General features: G+C 44.2%; 1 protein-coding gene across 1 annotated transcript in view; it reads left to right on the top strand.

Annotated features, from left to right (window-relative positions):
• TANC2 (tetratricopeptide repeat, ankyrin repeat and coiled-coil containing 2) overlaps positions 1 to 25717 on the top strand; it is a 703794-nt gene that overhangs the window by 186113 nt on the left and 491964 nt on the right. Inside the window, exon 4 of the mRNA XM_074978796.1 lies at positions 6284 to 6373. Coding sequence (XP_074834897.1) covers positions 6284 to 6373 — 90 coding nt within the window. The remainder of the gene's footprint in view (positions 1 to 6283; positions 6374 to 25717) is intronic.

Raw genomic sequence — 25717 nt, 5'->3', positions numbered from 1 at the left:
AACTACATAAATTCTCTGCTTCAGTCTTCATGGTTGAGGGTGTTAGGGAGATTCGCATACCTGAGCCATTCATTTTAGGTGACAGATACGAAGAACTGTTACAGATTAAGGTGTCATTAGAGATGGTTTTGGAATAAATTAATAAAATTAACAGTAACAAGTCATTGGGACTAGATGGCATTCACTGAAGAGTTCTGAAAACTTTAATATGAAATTGTGGAATTACTAACGGGTTTGTAACCTGTCCTTCAAATCATCTTCTGTACCTAATTACTGGACGATACCTAATGTAACGGCATATTTAAGGGCTCTAGAGGTGATCCTGACAATTACAGTTGTGTAAGTCTAATGTCAGTACTGGGCAAATTAGTTGGAACTTTAGCAAAGGATAGAATTGTCAGATACGTCGATGAACATAATTTGTTGGGGGAACAGTCAACATTGTTTCTGTAAAGGGAAATCATGTCTTACTAATCTGCTAGAGTTCTTTTTTTTGGGGGGGGGCGAGCACACGGGGGTTGGTAAGCATGTGAACAAGGCGGGGAGCCAGTGGATGTAGTGTACATAGATTTCCAGAAAGTCTTTGACAAATGCCCTCACCAAAGGCTCTTAAGTAAAGTAAGTTGTCGTGGGTTAAGAGGGAAGGTTCTTTCCTGGATTGATACAATACAAGCTTTACTATCTAGCATCCCTGGGGAATAGGGGATTAATAATCAATTAATTAATTAATTAATTTAATAATTAATAAAATGTGCCAGTTATTACAGCTGGAGCAAGAAGCTGGCCCTGCTTTGCTCCCCAGCCCCAACCTGGGCAATGTGCAGCCGACCACTGCTTCATTCCACACTGTCCGGGGGCCCCTTTTGATTGCAGGGACAAAAAGTGGGGCCCAGTGGAAAAAGTTTGCTCACCCCTGCTGTAGACTGTGACTTAGTTATTGGGTGGTTAGGAAAGGAGCGCAATACCATGCCACAAGGAAGCATTTTCTGGGATGGCACTCTGCAACAATAGTCCATAATGTTTCTGACAGTGTTGCATTTTGGATTTCTGGTATACAAATCATTCTGTACATCAGTTCTAAACTAAGCAATTCAAACATGGTTAAAAGTATTGCATCTTTTTTCATGTGGGATCTCAATGAACACAATGACCTCTGAAATTATAATTTCTTGTGTCTTTCTCATATGAAGTAACTATAATCAGCAAACGAGGTCACTAAAGTCAAGTTAAAGATATCTGTTTGTTGTGATGTGGTCTTGGTAATTCTGGCTGATGAAAAATACACTAGCAGTACTTGTAGCATCATAATGTCTTCTCAGTACTCATCTCTTCCAAAAAGAGTGGCACAATAGTTTTAAAAAAATATGGTTTCCGTTTGTTTTGACTCAGCTTTTGTTAGTTGTTTCTGTATGCTTTATGGTATTATGGTTCACAAACATATAATTCAGAGGGGTAGCATGTTAGTCTGCAGCTTCACCAAAAATCAAACCAAACCAAACAACCAAAGTAACCCCAGCAGTCCTTTAGCACCTTAAAAACTAACAATTTAATTTATTAGGTAATGAGCTTTCGTGAGTAAGGTCCACTTCACTGGAATCTGGTGAATTGGGTCTTACCCCTGAAAGCTTATTGCATAGAATTCGGAATATTTCTAAAAAAAGGAACATCAATTGCATTATATACAGACAGAGAGAGAGAGAGAGGCACTGCTTAAAAAGTGTAGCATTATACACACAGGAAGAGAGAGAGAGTGGCACTGCTTAAAAAGTGAAACATTAGTACAATACTGGACATTAGATTTTGCAGTCTCCTGTGACTATGATTTGATTGGTGCTTTCAGAATAGTGTTGGTGAGATTTTAGCAGGGGTTTGTATGCAATAAATTCTTTGTGGATCTGTTAGTATTTAGTCTGTCCTTTCCTGTTTTGTGGGTCTAGAAGTGTTTGTGCAGTAGAAACAATGCTGTCAAAATCTTTATACCTGTTAAGATATTACATAGTTTACACAATGTTTTAGTTTGGATTTGGATTTTTTGCATTAAACTATTCTACTGCAGCTAACAATCCTCTAATCTTTATGAAATGTGACCCTGTTATTGGCGTTGAGTATTGTCAGAGTTGCAAGCAGATGATAAAGAGCAAAGTATTCTTTTTATTTAAAAAAAAAAACAAGAAAAAAACTGGCGTTACTAAGTTATTTTTGAGATTTCTAAAGAGTATCAGAGGGGTAGCCATGTTAGTCTGCAGCTGTAGAAACAACAAGAAGTTCTGTGGCATTTTATAGACCAACTGTGGAACATAAGATTTTGTGGGCAACTGACAAAGTGCGTCTTCACAAAAGCTTATGCTCCAATAAATCTGTTAGTCTATAAGGTGCCGCAGGACTTTTCATTTTTTGTAAAGAGTTTTAATGCAAACTCGTCATGTTTGTTTCCATGTTATGTCAGATTCAGATCTGTATTTTACAATACCTTCTTAGAAACCTGGCAGGCCTTTCTGCTTTTTTTTTTTTTATTTTATTTTATTTTTTGGGGGGCGCAGTGGGCGGGTTAGATATACAACTTAGTGTTCAACTCTTCTCCCATTTCTCTTCTTTGGAGGTAAAATTAAAACCAGATGTGTAATTCAAATAATTATGGATTAAGCAACCAACAATAACTCAAATCTTAATATTAATAGAGAGATAGCTGTGCTAGTCTATATACTATTAAAGCAAAAAAGAAGTCATGTAGCACTTTAAAGACTAACAAAATAATATATTAGGTGATGAGCTTTCGTGGGATGGACCGACTTCTTCAGATCATAGCCATACCGGTGGGTCTGTCCCACGGAAGCTCATCACCTAATAAATTATTTTGTTAGTCTTTACAGTGCTACTGGACTGCTTTTTTGTTCAAATCTTAATCTGCATTTCTGTTTAAGTAACTACACAAGTAGTATGGTAATAGTGATACAAGTGTGTCACAGTAGCTTTTCTGAAGAGTAGAAGTACTAGGTCCAGCTAAATATTGGCTATCCTATGTAGTTTTGATGCACAGTATGACACTGCATGCCATATTCTTTATGCTTGTGAATATGAATATGTATAACTGCAAGATGCTTTGTGCTAAATACATGTTTTAACGTATCACTAGAAAGGTTATAATCTGCTGAATGTGTATATTCTATTTGGTTCATGTATTGTTCCAGTATTTGGAGGTAGAAATATGAAGTATAAACCTGTTTACTAATCTGAGCATGTTAATAGAATCATAGAATGCTAGGACTGGAAGGGACATTGAGAGATCATTGAATCCAGCCCCCTGCCCTCATGGCAGGACCAGGTACTGTCTAGACCATCCCTGATAGACATTTATCTAACCTGTTCTTAAATATCTGCCAAGATGCAGATTCCACAACCTCCCTAGGCAATTTATTCCAGTGTTTGACCTCCCTGACCGTTAAAAACTTTTAGATTCCTGAAAACCACTATCATGTCCCCCACTTAATTTTCTTTTTTCCAAACTGAACAAGCCAAATTTTTTCAGCCTTTCTTCATAGGTCATATTCTCTAGACCTTTTGTCATTCTTGTTGTTGTTTTCTGGATCTTTTCCAATTTGTCCACATCTTTCTTGAACTGCGGTTCCCAGAACTGGACACAGTACTCCAACTGAGGCCTAACCAGCACAGGGTAGAGCAGGAGAATGATTTCTTCTGTCTTGTTCACAACACACCTGTTAATGCATCCCAGAATCATATTTGCTTTTTTGCAACAGCATCACACTGTTGACTTATATTTAACTTGTGGTCCACTATAACCCCTAGATCCCTTTCTGCCATACTCCTTCCTAGATAGTCGCTTCCTATTCTGTATGTGTGAAACTGATTGTTGCTTCCTAAGTGGAGTGCTTTGCATTTGTCTTTAATAAGTGTACTGTCTATGCCAATATCTAAATCGTTGTTGAAGATATTGAACAGAACCAGTCCCAATACAGAGCCATGCGGAACCACACTCATTTTACCTTTCCAGCAGGATTGAGAACCATTAATAACTACTTTCTGAGTATGGTTATTCAGCCAGTTTTGCACCCACGTTATAGTAGCCCCATCTAAGTTGTATTTGCATAGTTTATTGATAAGAATATTGTGCGAGACCGTATCAAATGCCTTACTAAAGTCTAGGTATACCACATCTACTGCTTCTCCCTTATCCACAAGGCTCATTATCCTATCAAAGAAAGCTATCAGATTGGTTTGACATGATTTGTTCTTTGCAAATCCATGCTGGCTATTCCCTATCAGCTTACCACCTTCCAAGTGTTTGCAGATAATTTCCTTAATTACTTGTTCCATTATCTTTCCTGGCACAGAAGTTAAACTGACCGGGTCTGTAGTTTCCTGCGTTGTTCTTATTCCCCTTTGTATAGATGGGCACTGTGTTTGCATTTTTCCAGTCATCTGGAATCTCCTGTCTCCCATGATTTTCCAAAGATGATAGCTAATGGCTCAGATACCTCCTCGAGTATTCTAGATGCATTTTATCAAGCCCTGGTGACTTGCAGACATCTAAGTTTCCTAAGTGATTTTTAGCTTGTTCTTTTCTCTATTTTATCTTGTAAACCTACCCCTTTCCCATTAGCATTCACTATGTTGGGCATTCCTTCTTCAGACTTCTCAGTGAAGACAGAAACGAAGTCATTAAGCATCTCTGCCATTTCTAAGTTTCCCGTTATCATTTCTCCCTCCTCACTGAGCAATGGGCCTGCCCTATCCTTGGTCTTCCTCTTGCTTTTAATGTATTTATAAAAAGACTTCTTGTTTCCCTTTATGCCCATAGCTAATTTGAGCTCATTTTGTGCCTTTGCCTTTCTAATCTTCCCCCCTGCATTCCTGTGTTGTTTGCCTATATTCATCCTTCGTAATTTGTCCTAGTTTCCATTTTTTATATGATTCCTTTTTTATTTTGGGATCACACAAGATCTCCTGGTTAAGCCAAGGCAGTCTCTTGCCATATTTTCTATCTGTCCTACACACCGGGATAGCTTGCTTTTGCGCCCTTAATAATGTCCCTTTGAAAAACTGCCAACTCTCTTCAGCTGTTTTTTCCCCCAGTTTTGCTTCTCATGGGACCTTACCTACCAGCTCTCTGAGTTTACCAAATCTGCCCTCCTGAAATCCATTATCTCTATTTTGCTGTTTTTCATTCTCCCCTTCCTTAGAACTGTGAACTGTATGATTTCATGATCACTTTCACCCAAGCTGTCTTTCACTTTCAAGTTCTCTACCAATTCCTCCCTATTTGTTAAAATCAAATCTAGGACATCTTCCCCCCGGTAGGTTTTTCAGCCTTCTGAAATAAAAAGTTGTCTCCAATGCAGTTCAAGAACTTTTTTAATAGTCTGTGTGTCACTGTGTTAGTTTCCCGACATATATCTGGATAGTTGAAGTCCCCCATTACTACCAAATCCTGGGCCCTGGATGATTTTGTTTGTTGTTTAAAAAAAGCCTCATTCACCTCTTCCATCTCCTAGCAGGGCATCACCCTTGATTTTTACCCCTTTTAGCTTAATCCAGAGGCTCTCAATACATCCGTTTCCTATGTCCATCTCCACCTCAGTTCAAGTGTGTAAATTTTTAATATACAAGGCAACACCTCCTCCCTTTTCCCGGTCTGTCCTTCCTGAGCAGGCTGTACCCTTCCATACCAACATTCCAATCGTGTATTTTCCCACCAAGTTTCTGCAATGCCAACAATGTCATAGTTGTATTTATTTATTTGCACTTCCAGTTCTTCCTGCTTATTACCCATACTTCTTGCATTTTTATATACGCATCTAAGATATTGATTTGATCTTTCCTTCCAGTTTTGCCCTGACCCTCCTTTTTCTCTGCCCTTATAGCCTGTGCTCCCTCCCATTTCCAACCCACCTCGCAGGACTCCATCTTCTCTACTTAGAGAGGACCATAAGTATTATTCAAGGAGCTTAGTGGCCCAGTATTCTGGACAGTGATTTGTGAATAGTCTCATTCTTCCTGAAAGCCTGGACACTGGTTGGTCGTTTAAGACATGTGACCAAGTCATCTGATGCAAGGTCCTGCTTTGAGCAGGGGGCTGGACTTCATGACCTCCTGAGGTCTCTTCCAACCCTATGATTCAATGCTGGAACTCATTTTGGGTGCTGTACTTTTTTCTCTTGGGTGGTCACCCAAGTACTAAGCCTGCGGGAATACTGGTGTTGCGTCAAGCCTTTTGACTGAGTCTTTCCAGAGCTGATCTGATCTCAGTGTCTGTTTTACTCTGCAGTGGGTAGTGATCTCAACTCTTTGCCAGCGCTGGAGGAGACCAGAGGGTCTGGCTCAGCAGGACAATGTAGTGGGGCACTCCAGAGGGCAGGTAGGTGATAGCATTTCAGCATATTAGGTGACAGTCTCAAGGGGATCTCTGTGACTGAACCTGTCACACACAGCCATTCTTTTTAGCATATCCAATTAATCAGTCCTGTTAATGCCGAGAATTCTAGTTCACAGCTGTTGAGGCCTCCTTCTTTCACTAGATTCTGGATAGTTTACAGTCAAATTTCAAGCTTATAGAGACAGAGGACACCTCAGCTCACTTCCAGTATGCTATGTCTACAGCTTTACTTCTGCAGCAGTACTTGCCACTTCTCTTTCTTTCTGTCTCAGGTCTTTTGCAAGGTCCTTTTTCTATTATGTGTCCTTCCCATTTCCAGCCCCATGATGTTTTCATATGCCTTTAAGTACCGTCATACTTACCTGTCTGTTCTTCAGACTGATGATCTTTATTAAGTGTAAAAGTATGTCTTCCTGGCATTTACAGCCTTTACTCTTTCAGTATAAAATACATTGTCTTGGAATTTACAAGTAAATCTATCAATCCACTCATGAGTTAAAATTAATTTTATAATGGGTTATTCAAAAAATCTTCAGGAAATTTCACATCTGGCTTCAGAATATTTTTGGTCCCTGATTTTTTTTAATAACAGGCTTTTTAAACTGACATTCTGCCTAGAGTGCACAGAAATCTTATGCAAAGGATAAATTTCTCTGTGTATTTATTTTAGAATTAGTAGTCGTTTTTTGCTTTTAATCTTAACAGCAAGTTTATTCAGCCGAGGTGGAAGAATAATGTTCTACCAGAGAGTATACTGTTCTGAGTTGGAATTAACTGCTGCCTTATATCCAGGATAAATATAAAGAACATATCACAAAGAAGTGTCTGAAAGAATAGAAGTATCACCCAAGATAAAAGCATGTGCAAAAGGTTGAGTAAAAGCTATATCCCCTGAAAACAAGGGATTTCAAATGCAGGTTCTAGAGCCTGGATTGGCAGAGCTGGTTTTGTATGTGTGTGTAGGAGAAAAGGTGCAGAGAAAGGCAGAAGGGACAGAAAAATCCAATATGATTTTAACAATAAATTTAAATTTTGTTTTGGGCCAGAGCATCTGAACTGTAATGCTGTGGTTCCTGTATTTTATAACCAATTTAATAAGAGTATCTAGTCTTGTATGTACGTCTGAAATATCAAAGGTTAGTATGGAATTCCAAGTATTTTAACTTCCTGGTTTTATTGTAGTTGTAGCTATAGGGTGCTCATATATTATAGAAACATGCCATAAAGATTGTCTCTGTTGAATGACAGGTAGTATTTAATATTCTGCATCTTCAGAATAGATTTTTTTGTTAATGCAACAAATTTGCCTCATTGAAAGAAATTATTTTGTCTCATCAACCTGTATTTTTAGGTGGGGTATTTTTACAAAACTTTACTGAGTTTTATTATTTCAGATTTTCTAGGAAATCCCTCAATATGCACTATTATCTCTGAACAGTCAAACCAAAATATCAATCATTTTGTTTCCCTGGCTGTAGTACAATATTTTTCATATAAAGTGTTACAATGTAGATCTACTCTGCAGTAAAACACTCATGGCTGGTACATATTACCTGACTTGTACCGCTGGGACTCAGGCTTATTATAAAGGTTCACTGTAACTGCCTCTGGTTGCATCGGAGGGGTAAGGTCAACTGACATGGGCCACACATTTATGTGACATTGCAGTGTAAACATATCCTACCCTAGTTGAAATTAATTGTGTCTACTGTTTGTTTTCATGTGGTAAAGAACATGAAGTGAAAATGAGGGGTTATTAATAGTGCGTTTACAGGAATTGTTACTCAGTTGAGAAGGAATGAAGGTAGCTTATTTGGGAGATAAGCAAGTACTGGAATGAGCTAGATTCTGGGTGAATTAGTACAGATTTTCATTTCTGTTGCTCTGGAAGCAGACACCAGGTATCTGTGAAACTTTTTAAAGGAACTGCTCTTTGGGTAAGCAAATTAAATGTTACTGATGAATCCCTCACTTTCAAAATAGGTCCTTGAGGTGGCTCACTGAGACTCTTTTGCACATCAAACAGTTTAGCATACTTGTGGCCTGATCCTAAGTTCCTTTAGAGTACACTTAATTCTTCATTACTGTAGTTTAGATTTCATAGAAGAACACAGATGTTTTTGCAAGTCCAGTGATTGTCCCCACCCCTCTTTGAAGTGGGCCTTGACTGAAAAACAAAATTAAAAAAATAAGACACTCCCCTCATTTCCCTCACACACCAGCCCCAGAGCCAAGGAGGCAGGCTTAGTAGATATTTATGGACCCCCTGCCCCCAGGCTCTAGGGTGGGGCCAAAATGAGGGGCTCAGTGTGGGAGGGGGCTTCCAGGAAGTGGGCTAGGTGTAGTGGGTCTGGGAGGGAAAGTGCAGGAGCCGGCTGGGGATTAGGGGGTTTGGGAGGGTGGTAGGATGTAGGAGTAGTCTGTGGGTGGGTTATCTGGGTGAGTGGGCTGAGTGGGTCAGTCTGGTTGGGTGTAGGGTGGAAGAACAGGCTCGGGTGGAGATATGGAAGTATGGGCAGGAAGGGGGGATGTAGGAGTGGGCTGAGGTGGGGGTCTGGGCAGGAAGGGGATACAGGGACCAGTGTGTGTGCAGCGGCTGTCTGGAGGTGCAGGGTCTGGGCGATGGGATGGTGCTTACATGGGAGCACACATGGTTCCATGTTCCCCCACCCCCGGCTGCTCTGATTGGCCACAATTTTGGTCGGTCAGAGTGGCAAGGAAAAACATCTAGGCCAGGCAACAACAGCCTTTCTGAGGTGAAGAAAGGCCTTTTGACCCCATGTATGGTCCGAGTGCTGATGATACTTTTTTAAAAGTCACGAATAGTCATACTTACAAACAGCTTCATTAATACAGTAAACTCTGTCTTAACTGGCTTTCTGTCACCCAGAACTCCCAAATAACTGGCATTTTAACCATGAATAAATTTTACTTATGTTTTCCATAAGTATAGTATAGTATAGTGAAAGTGAATACTAGTAAATATAGCAAATACAGTATAAGTTTACAGTGTACAATGCTACTGTTGTTGGTAAATAAAGTACTCTGCATACATTTTTGTTTGTTTCTTAAAATCTAATTTTGTTTTTCTTTAGTCTTATGCATTGCTAGGTATACTTCTCTATTATCCAGAATGTGAATATCTGTCAACCTGCCAGTATTGGGGCTGCCAGATATGAAAGAGTTTACTGTTAATAAACTAAGGCGCAGACCTTTACTGTTTCTGTCTTTAAATCTCCATTGGACTGTGATTTTTTTTTTTTTTTGGATATCTAAACAAGTCCCAGATTTTAATACAGGTCGAACCTCTCTTATCCTGGATTCTCTGGTCCAGCAACATCCATGGTATGACAGGGACTTAACTGGGACCTATTAAGGCCGAATGGGTACATATGTTGTTGGCAGTTTACCCTGGGTATGACACCACAGTGCAGCATGTGCATTGATTTTGTTTACAGTATTCTTTCAAGCTGTACAAAAGATATTGCTCCAACTAGCAGGGGCCCATCCTGTACCCTGGGCGAGTTTAATGTTTAAAATTAACCCTAAAACAAATAACAGACTGCTTATTACAGTGAATGTAATTGACCCCCCTGTCAACCCAGTGCTTCCATACTAAATAAAGCTCTTCCGTTACCCTGTTTTTACTGCTCAACATTTCTGGGTCTTACGATCATGCAGCATGACCAGGAGGCCAACAGAGGCAGACTCAACAACCCAATTGGGAATCAGGTATCAAAGATGAGGGCTTTTATGAAAATCCTCTTTCCAGTTGCTCCCTAATGCATTTGCTGTACCAGCATCTCAGCTTATCTCAGCAACATAGGATGGCAAGTGGAGAAACAGGTAATAGTGTCCCAAACCACTAAGAGGCCTAAAAGTTAAAACCACACCCTAGAATTCAATCTGTAAATTCACCAGTAGCCAATGCAGAGTGCTAAAATAGTGCTCCACTTACCAAAGGTGCTGCCATATTCCGCAGCATCTTCAGTTTCCCAGTATCTCAGGATGCAATCCTGGCAACACACATTGCAGCTTCTTGCAGCAATATGGACTGAAAGTTTGAATTGAATATACTGTCTTTAGAGGGTTGTGTGTGCTGAGTCTGCTTTTATGGGTGCATGATGTTCATACAGCAAATTCAATATAGTCTCTCTGGGTTGGTTGCCAGAGGAATAGTAAGCATATCTCTGTATGCATGGCATAACAAAACTCCACAAGAAACCATGGATGGACAGCGTGAAATAGGTGCCTGTGCAGGCCTGGAGCCTCATTTTTTTGTGTTCTGCCATGTCTGGCCAAGAATTACAAGAAGTCTTTAGAGAAGCTTCATTTGCTGAATCAGTGTTTAAACCTGGAATGACAATAATTGACATGTCACAAACCAAATGCCATTCAAGTTGTACCCAGTGGGTACCAGACAAATGGAAAGTATGAGAAGATGACTCACTGAAGGAGTAAGAGCCAGCTGGGAGGAAACTTCAGCTGAAAAGTATTTTGAAGCTCTGGAAGGGGGAGTACGAGAAATATGAGTAGTGGTCAGAAAGGCTATGGGGGAAGCTGTATCCCTTACCACCTTCTTGATGGAGGCTAGGAAAGCATCAGTAGATTAATATTTAGAGTTTATTGAATTTTGGCCTTAATCTTCTGTTGTTTCAATAAAAAGCAACCCTGTAAATAGGGACCTTCTAGAGTTTAATTCTTCCTTCACAACAGAATTAAACATTCCTAATTTCTTTTCTCCCCCTTGTTTCTTTAAAACAAATAAAAAACAAATATCGCTGGAAATATCAGGAGGATTGACTGAAGTGAGTGGAGACTCAAGACCTCTGAAATTGTATGTGATTTTTGTAGGATCTTCTGCATTTGGTGACTTAAGCTTACTCTCCTACTTTGGAAAGGTAGGCAGTATAATAAACGCAATTATTGTAAGTAGGTTCCTACCAAATTCATGGTGCATTTGGTCAATTTCATGGTTGTAGGATTTTAAAGAAAACTAAATTGCATGATTTCAACTACTTAAATCTGAAATTCCATGGTGTTGAATTGTAGAGGTCCTCTCTCACAAGAAAGTTGTGGGGAAGAGCCCACAAAATTATTGTAAGGGGGATTGTGGTATTTCTGCTCTTAGTTCTGCGCTGCTGCTGGTGGCAGTGCTGCTTTCAGAGCTGGCCCACTGGAGAGCAGTGGCTGCTGGCTGGGAGCCAAGATCTGAATCAGAGCTACTGCCAGAAGCACTGCGGAAGTAAGAATGGTATGGTATAATATTGCCACTCTTCATTCTGTGTTGTTGCCTGAAGACCTGGGCTCTGTCAGTTGTCACCATGTCCTAGCTATCCCACTCTGCGGGTGACAGTACACAAGTAAGTGTGGCACGGTATACTATTGCCACCCTTACTTCTGTGCTGCTGTTGCTCTCAGGCCGCCCAGCTTTGTAGGCACTGAAAAAGTAAGAGCAGGAATACTGCAGTTCTCTATAATATCGTTGTGAACCTTCTCCCACAACTCCCTTTTAGGTCAGGGTCATCAATGCCATTTTCCTCTGAAAATCTGTGTGGTGGGTGGAAGGAAAGGTGTGGGGGCAGGAAAGTACATCTATTGAGAGGCTAGGTGCAGGAAGAGAACTGGGATTGTCTGTACAAAGAGCTTGGAAGAGCACTAAAACTAGCCAAGAGATTAGGAACCACTGATGATGGGCAGAGGTTGCAGGGAGGAGAGAACAGAAGGTGGAGGGAGAAATGCACGTCTGATGAAGAGCTAATAGCAGGGACCCTGCCCCAGATCTGGGCAGAACCTTGGTGAGAGAGAGTGTGTATGGTCCTCAGTCCCAGTGTCCCCAGCTTCCAGAGAGCTAGTGGCATGGCTCAGCCTCAGCGGAGCTGAATCCCAGACAGCCTAGGGGAGATATGCTAAAGGTGGGCAGAGTGTGGGCACAGCCAGACCAGCATTTTGAGAAGTCATTCCCTTCCCCTGCCTATTATACCTGTCTGCCCATGAGGCAGTGTACTCTTAAAAAACAGTTCTAAGTGTGTCAATGTGTGCACCCAAAAAGAGTCGATACTTTCTTTTGGTCTCAAACTCCGTGTTTCAGCTATTCATTTTTAAAATGGAGATGACACCACCACTTTACTTTGCAGAGGTAACATGAAGATAAATTAACTGTTGTGAAACATTCAGATACTATAGTGAGTATCATAGAAAAACCCATTAGGAAATTCATAGTTCTTTCTGCAGAGAATGGGTTGAATGCTTAACAATTAATTGAAAATATTGAGTAACTGCTCATTAAGGCTGCTTCCACACATGCCACCCCTTGTTGGAGGTGACTTGGTAATGAGGCAATTCAAAGCAGGCTAATGAGGTTCTAATATGCATATTCAGCACCTCATTAGCATAATGGTGGTCATGCAAATTTTGAAGTGCAGACTGTGAATTGCAGATTGACGGTGTAGATGGGGACAGCTTTGAAGTAAGTGCCCCACTTCAACATTCCCTTACTCCCACAAAATTAGATCAGAGTAAGGGAATGTGGAAGTGGGGTGCTTACTTTGAAGCAGCCTGAGTGAAACTTTAATGCCAAATCATCTAGAGTGACCTGCACGTTTTACAGTCTTCTCCACCCACACCTATAGTAGAAATGTAAATGCTGGCTAAATTACTGAACTCCTTAAATGTTGACTTTGAGTTATACCCTTGATTTCAGTTTAAACCTCTTAAGTGTTGCATGCTGCAGAAGAAGGTGATTCCCTCTCCACCTACCATCACCCCACCCCCATCCCTACCAATCTGATATGGGGGGAAATAATCCAAATTTATTGATCACTTGGACCCTGAGTATGTTGGTGAGAGCCACCACCTGCGAAGGAAATTACCTAGAATTACCCAGAATGGGTAGTGAGAGAGAATTACGCAGAATTATCTCAGATCACTCCCCTCTAGTGTTCCGTCTCTATCTATTGGAGAAATTTGCCAATAGTAGTTATAGATTGGCCATATCTCATGGTAGGCTACCCCACTACCACTGCCTCTGTGAATTTATTATTCTCAGTCATGAAACATGTTAGGTTTTTTACCCTCCGTTGCTGCCCTTGGAAGGATGTTACAGAACATTGCTCTTCCAATGGTTAGAGACTTTTTCATCTAATTTCAAGCCTAAATGAATCGGTGGCCAGTTCATATCAGTGTGTTCTAGTGACAGCTTTGTCTCTTAACTTATAACTCCTCCCTTCCCTGGTGTTGATCTCTGTGATGTATCTATAGACAGCGATCATATCTCCCCTTAGCCTTTATTTTGTTAGGTTAAGCAAGTCATTCTCCTGAAGTCTCCTGTTACAAAGTAGGTTCTCTATTCCTTTGATTACTCTAACAGCCCTTCTCTGCATGTGTTCCGAACTGAATTCATCTTTCTTAAGCATGGGAGACAGAAATTACACACATAATGAAGTCTTACTAATGCTTTGTATAATGGTTCTTGTAAGTTCCCTATTTGTACTGGCAATACCTTGCTTGATACATGCATGGATTGCACTAGTTTTTACATTATCACATAACCGTAGGGCTTGTAAACCTACTTACATTGATGAATCACAGGAGCTGCGTCTACATGTGCACGCTACTTCGAAGTAGCGGCACCAACTTCGACATTAGGCGGCGAGACGTCGAAGTCGCTAACCTCATGAGGAGATAGGAATAGCGCCCTACTTCGACGTTCAACGTCGAAGTAGGGACCGTGTAGACGATCCGCGTCCCGCAACGTCGAAATTGCTGGGTCCTCCATGGCGGCCATCAGCTGGGGGGTTGAGAGATGCTGTCTCTCCAGCCCCTGCGGGGCTCTATGGTCACCGTGGGCAGCAGCCCTTAGCCCAGGGCTTCTGGCTGCTTCTGCGGCAGCTGGGGATCCATGCTGCAGGCACAGGGTCTGCAACCAGTTGTCAGCTCTGTGTATCTTGTGTTGTTTAGTGCAACTGTGTCTGGGAGGGGCCCTTTAAGGGAGCGGCTTGCTGTTGAGTCCGCCCTGTGACCCTGTCTGCAGCTGTGCCTGGCATCCCTATTTCAATGTGTGCTACTTTGACGTGTAGACGTTCCGTCGCTGCGCCTATTTCGATGTTGGGCTGAGCAACGTCGAAGTTGAACATCGACGTTGCCGGCCCTGGAGGACGTGTAGACGTTATTCATCGAAATAGACTATTTCGATGTTGGCTGCACGTGTAGATGTAGCCAGGATGACTTTATTCTCTTATGTTGCTTCCATCTCATACATCCCTAGCATACTCCAAAATTCTTGGGTTTTTTTGTTCTTAAGTGCATATCCTTGCAGTTTGCTCTGTTAAATTGCATCCCATTTCTGTTGCTCCAGATTTCCTGGTCATCCAAATATTGTATGATATTCCAGTCCTCCTTCATATTAGCAGTACCTCCTAACTTTGTGTCACCTGTAAAATATATTAGTCCCTCTTTTTGCACTAAAATCATTAATTAAAATGTTAAATAAGATTGGCCCAAGACTGATCCTTGACAAACTCCAGTAGTAACCACCTTTCACCATGACCTGTTAGTCTCCTTTTTAGCCAGTTCCTTACCCGCCTTTCAGTTGTTATATTGATCCCTATCTTCTCCAGTTTAATTAGTAATTTCCCATACAGACCTGTACAAATGCTTAACTGTTTTGATTGATTAGATCTACAACTTTTCCATCGTCTAGAAAAATGATTTTCTTCTGAGGTTAGTCAGGCATAATCTACCCTTCATAAAAGCATGTTATATCGTTTATCTCTGTGTCCTTAAGTATTCTTTTAAAAACGTTTAAGGTGTTGCAGACAGTTGAGGTCAAATTAATGAGCTGTAGTTTCCCAGAACACTTTTTTCTCCCCTTTTTTAAAATATAGATACTATGTTTGTAGTTGTCCAGTCATAGGCTTAACCCCAAATTTATACATACATTAAAAAACCTTGCTATTGGGATTGCAGTTTCAACTGCACACTATTTGTCCTATCATTGAAAGAGACAGGTATCTTGTGGAAAAATAGTGTGTGGTCAGACTAGAATTAAAATTAAAAAAATGTATCCATGTGTATGCACAGATGAAAGATTGCATAGATGATCTTAATTCTGTCTTTTCCTAAATTTTGAGGGTATAATGATGGTCTTTTAATAAAGTATTTTTATATGTTTTACAAACATGTATAAAATGTTTGTAGAAACTAATTATGTTTTGCAACTGAAACCAGTAGAGGGAGTTCGAGTTTCCTAACGTGATGTACTTGGGGTTATGCTAATACTGATGGTGGTATGCAAAGGACAAACAGAAGTATGGAGAGACAAATTGAAAAGTGAAGACATGAGTGAGGGCAGACAAATAAGCTTTCATGGAGGAGCTTGCAACAAAAGCTGAAGATACAGCTAATCAAGGGGAGCAAGGAAATGTGTACCAAGCTTGTTTGTGGTAAGTATCGTGACAGGAGAAGTGCCCCCATCAAGGACAAACAAGGGCAGTTCTTGACCACAGAGAGAGCAAGAAGCACACTGCACAGAACATTTCAGAGAAGTTCTGAATAGAGCACCACCTGAGGAAGAAGTGGACATCCAGGAAGGAGAGGGGGACCTTGATATTAACATTGATCCACCAGAGAGAGAAGAAATCAATGCAGCTATCAAATCCCTGAAAAATGGCAAAGCTCCAGGATTTGACAACCTGAACATGGAGTTGTTTAAATCAGACCCAGAACTTGCAGCCACCATTCTCCATTCACTGTTTACAGCAATTTGGGAAGCACGACTGATACGTGAAGACTGGAGCAAAGGAGTCATCATCAAGGGTGTGTCTACACTACAAAGAAACTTCAAAAGGGGCAACATCAAAAAAAATCAAAATAAGGGATTTCGAAATAGCACGACTGCACACACAAAATGGATCGCTGTAGGTATCTGCTATTTCGAAAGAACACCCTCCATTTTTCGAAAGAGACCGTCCACACAGGGAAACGGGCTATTTCGAAATAAGCAGCTGGGGAGCATCACGCACGGGGTCACATGGCTGACAAGCCCTTCTGGGTCACACAGCCAGCAGTGCCCTTAAAAGGCCCCTCCTAAACACATCTACCCTGCACACACAGAGCCCAGCAGTGCTGTGGACTGTGCACCAAGAACCAAGAGGAGAATGGAGCAGCAGCAGCTGCCAGAGTCCGATGTTGCCACCGTCACTGGGACCCAGGCAGTCATTGCCATCCTGGGTGTGGTGGATGCCTTGGAGCCCACCTTCCCACCCATACGGGTCCTGCCAAGGGGGCAACCGCCACTTCACATCCTCCATGGCACTTCTGGAGCCACCCCAGTAGTGGGGACTGGTGGTTCAGGCTGGTCCTGGGCCAGTCGGATGACGAAAGGTGGCTCACAAACTTCAGGATGATGAAGCAGATATTCATGGAGCTGTCAGTGGCTCTCACCCGCCCTGCAGCAAGTGGACACCCGCATGCAGCCCGCGCTCCCAGTCGAGAAGCATGTGGGGATCGCCCTGTGGAAGCTGGCCACTCTGGACAGCCATCGTTCAGTGGGGCACCAAGTCGGGGTGGGCAAGGCCACCGTGGGAGCCGTCCTGCTGGAGGTAAGTCCAACAAGGGCCACACACCCTCCCCAGGAAGGGACAGGGGGCCCCCGGGTGAGAGGCTTGCAGGGGAAGGGGACCCCCAGGTGTGGGGCCTGCAGGGGCAGGGGCCCCCCACCAAAGTGCAGGCCCACATGTTGGTGCCTCCCTACAGGTGGTTAAGGCCATCAACCACCTCCTCCTGCGGAGGGTCGTCCGCTTTGGCAACCTGGACGACGCCATGGTGGGATTCGCAGCCCTCAGATTCCCAAACTGCTTCGGCGCGCTCGATGGCATGCACATAGCTATCCGCGCCCCAGACCATAGTGCAGGATGCTATATAAACCACAAGGAGTGCCACTCGGTGGTGCTCCAAGCTGTCATGGATGCCTGGGGCCAGTTTAGTGACATATGCGTTGGCTGCTCCAGTTGAGCCCATGATGCCCGGGTATTTCGCAACTCCTGTCTGGGGCGGCACATGGAGGAGGGCACCCCTTTCTGTGCCCAGGAGTTCCCCGTGGGGGATACAACAAATGTCACCCTGTGTAGTGGGTGATGGGGCGTACCCATTACAACCGTGGCTGATGCGCCCCTACACTGGGCACACCACCGCCAGCCAAGACGTTTTTTAACACCTGCTTGAACCAGGCACGCAACACTGTTGAGCGGGCCTTTGGACACCTCAAGGGGTGTTTCTGATGCCTCAACGCACGGCTGGATGTCAGCCTGCCCAACGTCCCTGGGGTGGTCGCGGCCTGTTGCGCGCTGCACAATTTGGTGGAGAGAAAGCAGGAGTGCTAGATGCCCAGGTGGGCTGTGGATCGCGGTCCTGGCTATGAGTGGCTGCCCATGGCCCTGTGCCGCCAGGCACATCATGAAGGGGTTAGGGTCCGGGAAGCCCTCCAGGAGGCCTTCGAGCGAGAGCCATGCTGACCTCCACCTGGCACATCGCCCCCCGCAGCACGGCCCCCCCCCACACACATAGGGGAGACTGGGGTGCACGAAAGGGTTTATTAACTGGGGACTAACTATATGTAAATAAACGGCTGTTAAACAATGGCGTGGGGTCTTCCTATTGGGCCTAAATATGGGAGGAATGGGGGAGAACTATATACAATGGGGCAGGGGCCACAGGCATGGGCAGGCCTAGTTCCCCACAGGGGTGGAGGGGCGAGATCCCTGGTGGGTATGGGGGCCCTGTGGGGGCCAGGAAGGGGCTGGAAGGATGGGGAGGTAGGGTCGTTCGGGGCTGAAGAACAGGGTGGGCTGGGTGAGGCAGGGTGGGGGCGGGGTTTGGGGGGGCCGGAGAGGGGATCCTCCTCCTGGCTGGCACTGGCGACCAGCCAGTTGGCCAGGGCAAGATGGGCAGATGGGCTGAGGGCCATGTGTTCGGGGGCAGCAGTGGGAGTGGGTTCAGGGGCAGTGGGGGGGGCGGGTTCAGGGGCAGCAGCAGTGCCAGCTGGGGGTGCCGGCTGGGGGGCCAGCCATCGGAGGGCTGCAACCGCCTCGGACCAGACCTCCCTCCGCCAGGCCCTCTCCTCCCGCTCCATGAGCAGCCACTCCTGGAGCACGGCAGTCTGCTCCAGGATGGCTGCGGTGTGGGCCTCTGCCACCTCTGGGGGGTCGTAGCACTGCCGGCATCGGGCCGTCCGGGTCTGGCCAGGTGGCAGCTGAGGCAATGGGGAGGAGGGCTCTCCGGCTCCGTCTGATGGTGGCATGGGTGTCGTCCGGCCCTCAGAGGACGATGCTGTGGAGACACAAGGGGAGAGTGGCCACCCATCAGTGCTGTTGCCCAGGCCCCGGGTCTCCACCCGTGCCATCTCCATGTCATCCCCCCAGGTGGTGCCTCCCCTGCCGACCCCCCTTGGGGCTCCCGTGTGCCTGCTGGGACCTCGTCTGTGGGGTAATTGCTGGTTGCGGCCTGGCCCCCGCATTCCTCCCTGGTTGGGCAGGCTAGGGTGTTGTCCATGGATGCAGGTGCTGGATGGCGCCGTGCTTGGGTCTGGGACGGGGCAGGGTAGTGTGGGGTAGGCCCTCCCACCCAGGCCACCTGATCCACCTGTCACCTACCTGGGCCTCCGGAGAACAGGTCCGAGGACACTGGCCTCGAAGGCATCTGGCTGGAGGTCTTGTAGCTCACTGCGATAACTAATGGGCCCCCCTCCTCCAAGTTGCTCCCGGCCCCCGCAGGTGTGGTTTGGCTGGAGGGTCCTGGCTGCTCCAGTGGGTCTGTCTCCCGGTTGGTGTCCAGCCCGCATGTGTCCACCAGTGCCGATGGCTCTGGGACATCCTTCGAGCCGAGGAGCTGTTGCAGTGTCTGGTAGTGTGGGCACCTCGGGCCAACCCCAGCCCCCGATTGGCTGCGGGCATCCTTGGCCCAGCTGTAGGCCTGCCTGAGCACCTTTACTTTGGAGTGGACCTGAGCAGCCGTGTGCTGGGGGCGTCCCTGCTTCTGCAGTCCCAGGGACAGCCACTCAAAGGCAGCTGCATTGCGGGGCCTCCCTGTGCTGTGGAGCAGCACCTCCTCCTCCGCCTAAAGGCTGAGGAGGTCTTTTACTTCAGCCTCCGTCCAGGATGGGCCCCTCCTTCTCTGGCCCTGGCTCTACTCCGGCGACCCCTCGGGTGGGGAAGAGGGTGCCTCTTGGGGTGCGCCACAGTGTGGGGGGCTCGCCATCCCACTGATGAGCTGGGTGGCATGTCCGTCTGGCTGCTGGAGCGTGTATAGGGCTGAGCTCATGCTTCTCTAGCCCATGGCGTGCTCTCAGCTTCCTGCACTAAGGGGATGGCCCAGGAATGATAGAGCCCTGCCGGGGCTTGCTAGCGCATCTCCCGCGCTCCCTGGAACTGCTGCCATGGCGGACCTGCAATTTCGAAATTGTGGGCCTGGAGCGTCTATACGTGCAGTATTTTGAAATTTTATTTCAAAAGGGGCTGCTCTTCCTAATCCTGGATGGGAAGAGCGGTTTCAAAATTCCGGCCATTTTCGCCAAAAACAATTTCGAAATTAATTTCAAAATGGAGTGGTAGTGTAGATGCACCCCAAGATTCCCAAGAAAGGAGCACTTAGTGACTACAACAATTGGCATGGGATCCCCTTTCCCTACAAAACTTCTGTTGACAGAGTGCGACCCCACAGAAAAGCCAACCGGTAGAGCACTCAGCTCTGTCAACAAAGCAGCCGGACTGCCCGGCTGCTCTCTCAACAAAACAGATACCTGGAAGCACAGCAGACAGGGCTTCCCATTGTTGTGGATGTCCTGTCTGTCAACAGAATGTCCCCCAGAGCGTCCACATAGCTTTTTTGACGAGAGACTCTGTTGTCAGCCACATTATGCCTCAAAGCTTTGAAGCAGAATGCTGCTGGCAAAAGTGGTCTGTTTTGTTCAGATACCGTTGACAAAATGCATTTTGTGTGTGCATGTTCCAAGACGTTTGTTATCAAGACTGGGGTTTTGCTGGCAAAACTTGCTAGTGTAACCATAGCCAATGCCTGAAGTTTCATTTTATATTTTATATAATCTTTGCTTTTATCCTGGCTTAAGAAACAAACTTTGATTCTTTAATCTTAAACGTTTTTAGAAAATGAAGTGTATCATATTTCGTGATATGAAAATGGTTCATCATTCTTTTGTATGAGCTACTGAGTGAACTTTTTTAATAGCAGTGGACATTGTAATTAAGCAGTAAAACTAAATGGCAGTTTCTAAATGAATAAATAAGATTATCCTATTTTTAAATTAACATATGACTATTGAGCCTTTTTCAGGTTTTTTATTGAATTTGCTTAATGTGTAACGCAAGGCATATTTTCTTGTGAGAAGATCTTGATATGCACTTGATATGCACATGGCTTCCTTTTGAAATGTTTGTACATGAATTCAAATACTGCATTAGGTTTTGAATTCACACACATTTTGAACACTGAAGTTGTTGAGTCTAGCTGCATCCAACTTCTGCCTGCAAGGAAAACATGTTAATAGAGGTCAGTCCCTTAGTACAGGGTAGGCTGTAAGCATCCCATGGGCTGCTGGACACTTTGGCTATGTCTACACGTGAACGCTACATCGAAATAGGCTATTTTGATGAATAACGTCTACACGTCCTCCAGGGCTGGCAACGTCGACGTTCAACATCGATGTTGCGCAGTACCACATCGAAATAGGCGCTGCGAGGGAACATCTACATGCCACAGTAGCACACATCGAAATATGGGTGCCAGGCACAGCTGCAGACAACATCACAGGGCAGACTCAACAGCAAGCCGCTCCCTTAAAGGGCCCCTCCCAGACACAGTTGCACTAAACAACACAAGATCCACAGAGCCGACAACTGGTTGCAGACCCTGTGCATGCAGCATGGATCCCCAGCTGCGGCAGCAGCAGCCAGAAGTCCTGGGCTAAGGGCTGCTGCACACGGTGACCATAGAGCCCCACAGGGGCTGGAGAGAGAGCGTCTCTCAACCCCTCAGCTGATGGCCACCATGGCGGACCCTGCAATTTCGATGTTGCGGGACGCGCAATGACTACACGGTCCCTACTTCGACGTTGAACGTCGAAGTAGGACACTATTCCTATCCCCTCATGGGGTTAGTGGCTTCGACGTCTCGCCGCTTAACGTCGATGTTAACATCGAAATAGCGCCCAACACGTGTATCCGTGACGGGTGCTATTTCGAAGTTAGTGCCGCTATTTCGAAGTAGCGTGCACGTGTAGACACGGCTTTTATGTGTCTGCAGGTCTGCAGTTGTGGTTGCTCACAAACCATGTTGGCTGCTGTTCACTGTTCCTTACCAATAGGTGGTGCAGGTAGTGGTGTGGGCCAGACCATCTCTTCCTGCAGCCTTCATTGGCCTAGAATGGTGAACTGCAGCAAATCGGAGCTGCAAACAGCTGTACTTGTGGATGTGCAGATAGATGAAGCATCTGGTGTCCGACCAGGGGCTAATCCTGGTAGACTGTCCAGCTAGAGGGCCGCTTATTGCCACCCTGACCTTACTAATTAATTAACTAGTTAACTTTCATATGACGTGGGTTGGCATCATTTTAGTTAGGTTTCCAAACAATGCATGATGCTGACAGATCTAACAGAACTAACAAAGGTATGTTGAAATTTTGTTCTTATTCTATTTCTGTTATGTGGGAATGCAGCTATTCTGTGCAATTGAGGAGAAGGATTTATGAACTCAACCCTTTGGAGGGAAAATGTTCTTAAATTTGTTTTTTTATGAGTTTCTGTGGAGTTTCCAGCTTTTTTTTCCTGAGTAAATGGTAGTATAAAGAAACCTATAGTACTCAAAGAGACTCATGAAGGAGGATTATACTTCAGAGTCTTATTCTCAAAACGCATCTCAAGCGCATATGTAAAAAGTATCAGACAGAGTGTTAATAGCCGTGTTAGTTTGTATCTTCAAGAACAAGAAGTCCTGTGGCACCTTATAGACTAACAGATACCTTGAACAACTTCTTGTTGTTCCAAGTGAAACATGTATTTTTTTTTTTAATTTTTATTTTTTCCCGGTAGTTCAAGGTTTTGGCCCCTCTAGCTTTCACATGCATTAAATATGTCTTTCCAGAAAAAAGAATTAGGGGAGATCCCATTACATTTTTCTACACAAACAATATTGGAGTAGCTCATTGATACTTTCATATTAAGTAGGAGCTAACACACACACACATATGCTTTTAATATGTTATTATTTTCTTGGTGAGATAGCCAGGAGAGTAATTAGATCAGTGGTTTTCAAACAGTGTGCTGTGACACACTGGTGCGCCATGAGACTGTGCAAGTGTGTTGTGAAGTTTCATGAATTTTCCCTTGCCACATCTCTTTCCAGAGCTGTGGTGGGCAGGAGTTGATGACATCGTGCCAGCTACCACTCAAGCAGCAAGGCTGCCTGTGTCCCATCTGGTGTGGGGTTGGTCCATTTCCCCCCACATTTGCTATTTGCAGAGTCACCTTGAGGGGAAGTGCTGGCCTGCCAGGAGTCCGTTCTCTTTGGGAGGCAGCTAAAATACTACTACCTAGCCCAAAAGGACTGACAGGGAGCTCCCACCCCACCCTCCTTGCTGTGGCAGGCGGGGCGGGAAGGAGGCCAGGGGCCTTTTGGAAGTGGTACATAGTTTAAATACTACATCCAAGCTCCAGCAGGCTGGAGGGGAGAGCCTGGTCTCTGGACTGCCTCACCCCACAACTTACCCATCTTTTTGTACACTGGCATGCCCAGGTTTCCCACTAACCGAGTAAGTTGCTATTTACTCTACATTGCATTTTGCTCTGATACATTGAATTTCAATTATTTAATACTTAAATTTTTAAAATATTGTTACAGGTATGAAATTCATTGAATGCTGCATGTGTAACAGATTTAAGGCTATGAATATTTAGGAATAATTGAGTTGAGCAGATTTTGAAAGTGTGTCTGTGCTCACCATGGAAGATGGTGTATTCTTTGTTGGATCTGAAACATTAATGCATTTGATCCTTGTTTAGCTTGCTGTTTGCACTGCTGTGTTGCAAACCTTTTTAGTAAGATCATAACCATTGTAAATGTTGAATAGTAACAGAGAGGTAGCCATGTTAGTTTGTACTCCAACAATACAAAACAGCAGAAATGTAGCACTTTAATGACTAACAAAATGATTTATTTGGTAATGAGCTTTGACATCTTTATCATTTGGACCTACGGTAAAGAGACTCTGGAAGAATTTCATAGAGATTTTAACAACCTGCATCCTACTATCAATCTCAGCCTTGAATATTCCACACGAGAAATATATTTCCTGGATACCACAGTACAAATCACTGCTGGCTGCATCGACACCACCTTCTAATGGAAACCCACTGACTGCTACGCTTATTTACATGCCTCCAGCTTCCATCCAGCTCTTACCACACAATCCATCGTTTACAGTCAAGCCCTTAGATACAGTCACATCTGCTCTGATCCTACTGACAGAGACTGAAAACTACAAGACCTCTACCAAGCATTTATAAAAATGAATTACCCACCAGGAAAAGTAAAAAAAAACAGATTGACATGGCCAGACAAAATAACCAGAAACCAGGTACTTCAAGAGGGGCCCAAGAAGATCAACAACAGAACATCACTTGTCATTACCTATAACCCCCAACTCAAACCTCTGCAATTCATCATTAAAAATCAACAACCTATTCTGGATCAGGATGCTACACTCCAGAAGACTCTAGGTGACAGGCCTGTCCTTTCCCATAGACAACCTCTTAACCTGAGAGAGATTCTCACCAGCAATCACAGGCTACACCACAGTCATACAAATCCTGGAACTTTTCCTTTCAACAAACCACATCGCCGACTTTGTCCACGTAAAGTTTGAAGTGGGTAACTATGTCTGGGCAGGGCGAAGCCAGAGGAAACTCTGGTGGTGGTCCGTAGCAGTCCTGACATGCACGTAGGTCGTCCAACCTGGGTATATGGGCGAAAGACTATTTGAACTATCTAGTAGCTGGTCCTCTCCGAAGTTTTCCTCAGGATAGCGGGCGCTTGTCTGTCTCTGCAGTTTTATCTGGTAAAGTGTTTGTCCACGTATTTATTCTGGGTATACCATCACTGGACCTAACCTGTTAGTTACAAGGTCAAAGGCACATTCTCATGCACTTCCAGCAACATTGTATATGCTATTATTTGCCAACAATGCCCTGACACTATGTACATTGGACAGACTGGGCAGAACCTTTGCCAAAGTATAAATGGACACGGAGCAGACAAAAAGAAACTCAATACGCATAAGCCCATCAGTGAACACTTCAATGGAGCGGGCCATGCTATTGAAGACCTTAGAATTTGTGTCGTGCAACATAGAGAATTTTAGATTAGAGCGTGAGATTTCTGAGTTAGAGTACATATTCAAATTCAACACATTAACACATGGTATGAACAGAGACATCAAATATCTCATGCTTTACAAGAACTGCTTCCCTTACTTTGATGCTCATAATTATCTCAGACAGGACAATTAATATCCCGCGACTTCTCACCCGATTCCTTCTATCCTATATCATTTGTCAGTTTTTATAGCAATTTTTTTCCTTTTGGTTCTCTGTACTTATATATGTCAGTCTGTATTGGAAATGAAATTGATCTGAAGAAGTGGATCTGTCCCACAAAAGCTCAGCAAGTAGATGAGACATTTATGAGCAATTGATTCAGCTGAAAAAAGTGGATGTGCAGTGGAATTGTCTCCTCGAAGGTGTGCCATGTTACTGAAAAGGTTGGGAACCACAGAATTAGAGACCATAAATCATTTAATGCCTTTTGAAGGATGTGAGACTAATGTGTAATTTGAGCGCTGTATGTGACCTGCTTTTGGGATATTTACTATATGGTTTTTTTATTGGGTTTTTGGAATGTTCATTGCATGTATATCTTGGTTTAGTTTAATAATAATATGGCTGTTACAAAACTAGAAAGAGTGAACTACAATAGCATCAGTTAAGTAACATCTTGCTAAACATAGGTGAGTATCAGTAAGAGGCAGTGCCTGGGATGTTAGCTGAAATGTTTGTTCCAGGTCCTACTAAAGTTTTTTCAGTTAAAGCTATGATCTGGGAGGTTACCATCAGGATGTGAAACTGACTAAGTGACAGTCTCTACTAGGTGGCTCAAGAAACAAAACCAAATTGGCCCCTAAGGTAGGGTGATAGGGCTTTAGGCTAAGTAGAAATGTTGTCCTTTGATTTTTTTTTTTAAATCCCATTTTTCCTTATGCTG

Source organism: Carettochelys insculpta, chromosome 28, assembly GCF_033958435.1.
Source record: "Carettochelys insculpta isolate YL-2023 chromosome 28, ASM3395843v1, whole genome shotgun sequence".
NCBI lineage: Eukaryota > Metazoa > Chordata > Testudines > Carettochelyidae > Carettochelys > Carettochelys insculpta.
Note: the sequence above shows the minus strand (reverse complement) of the source record. Positions and strands in the feature narration are given on the sequence as shown.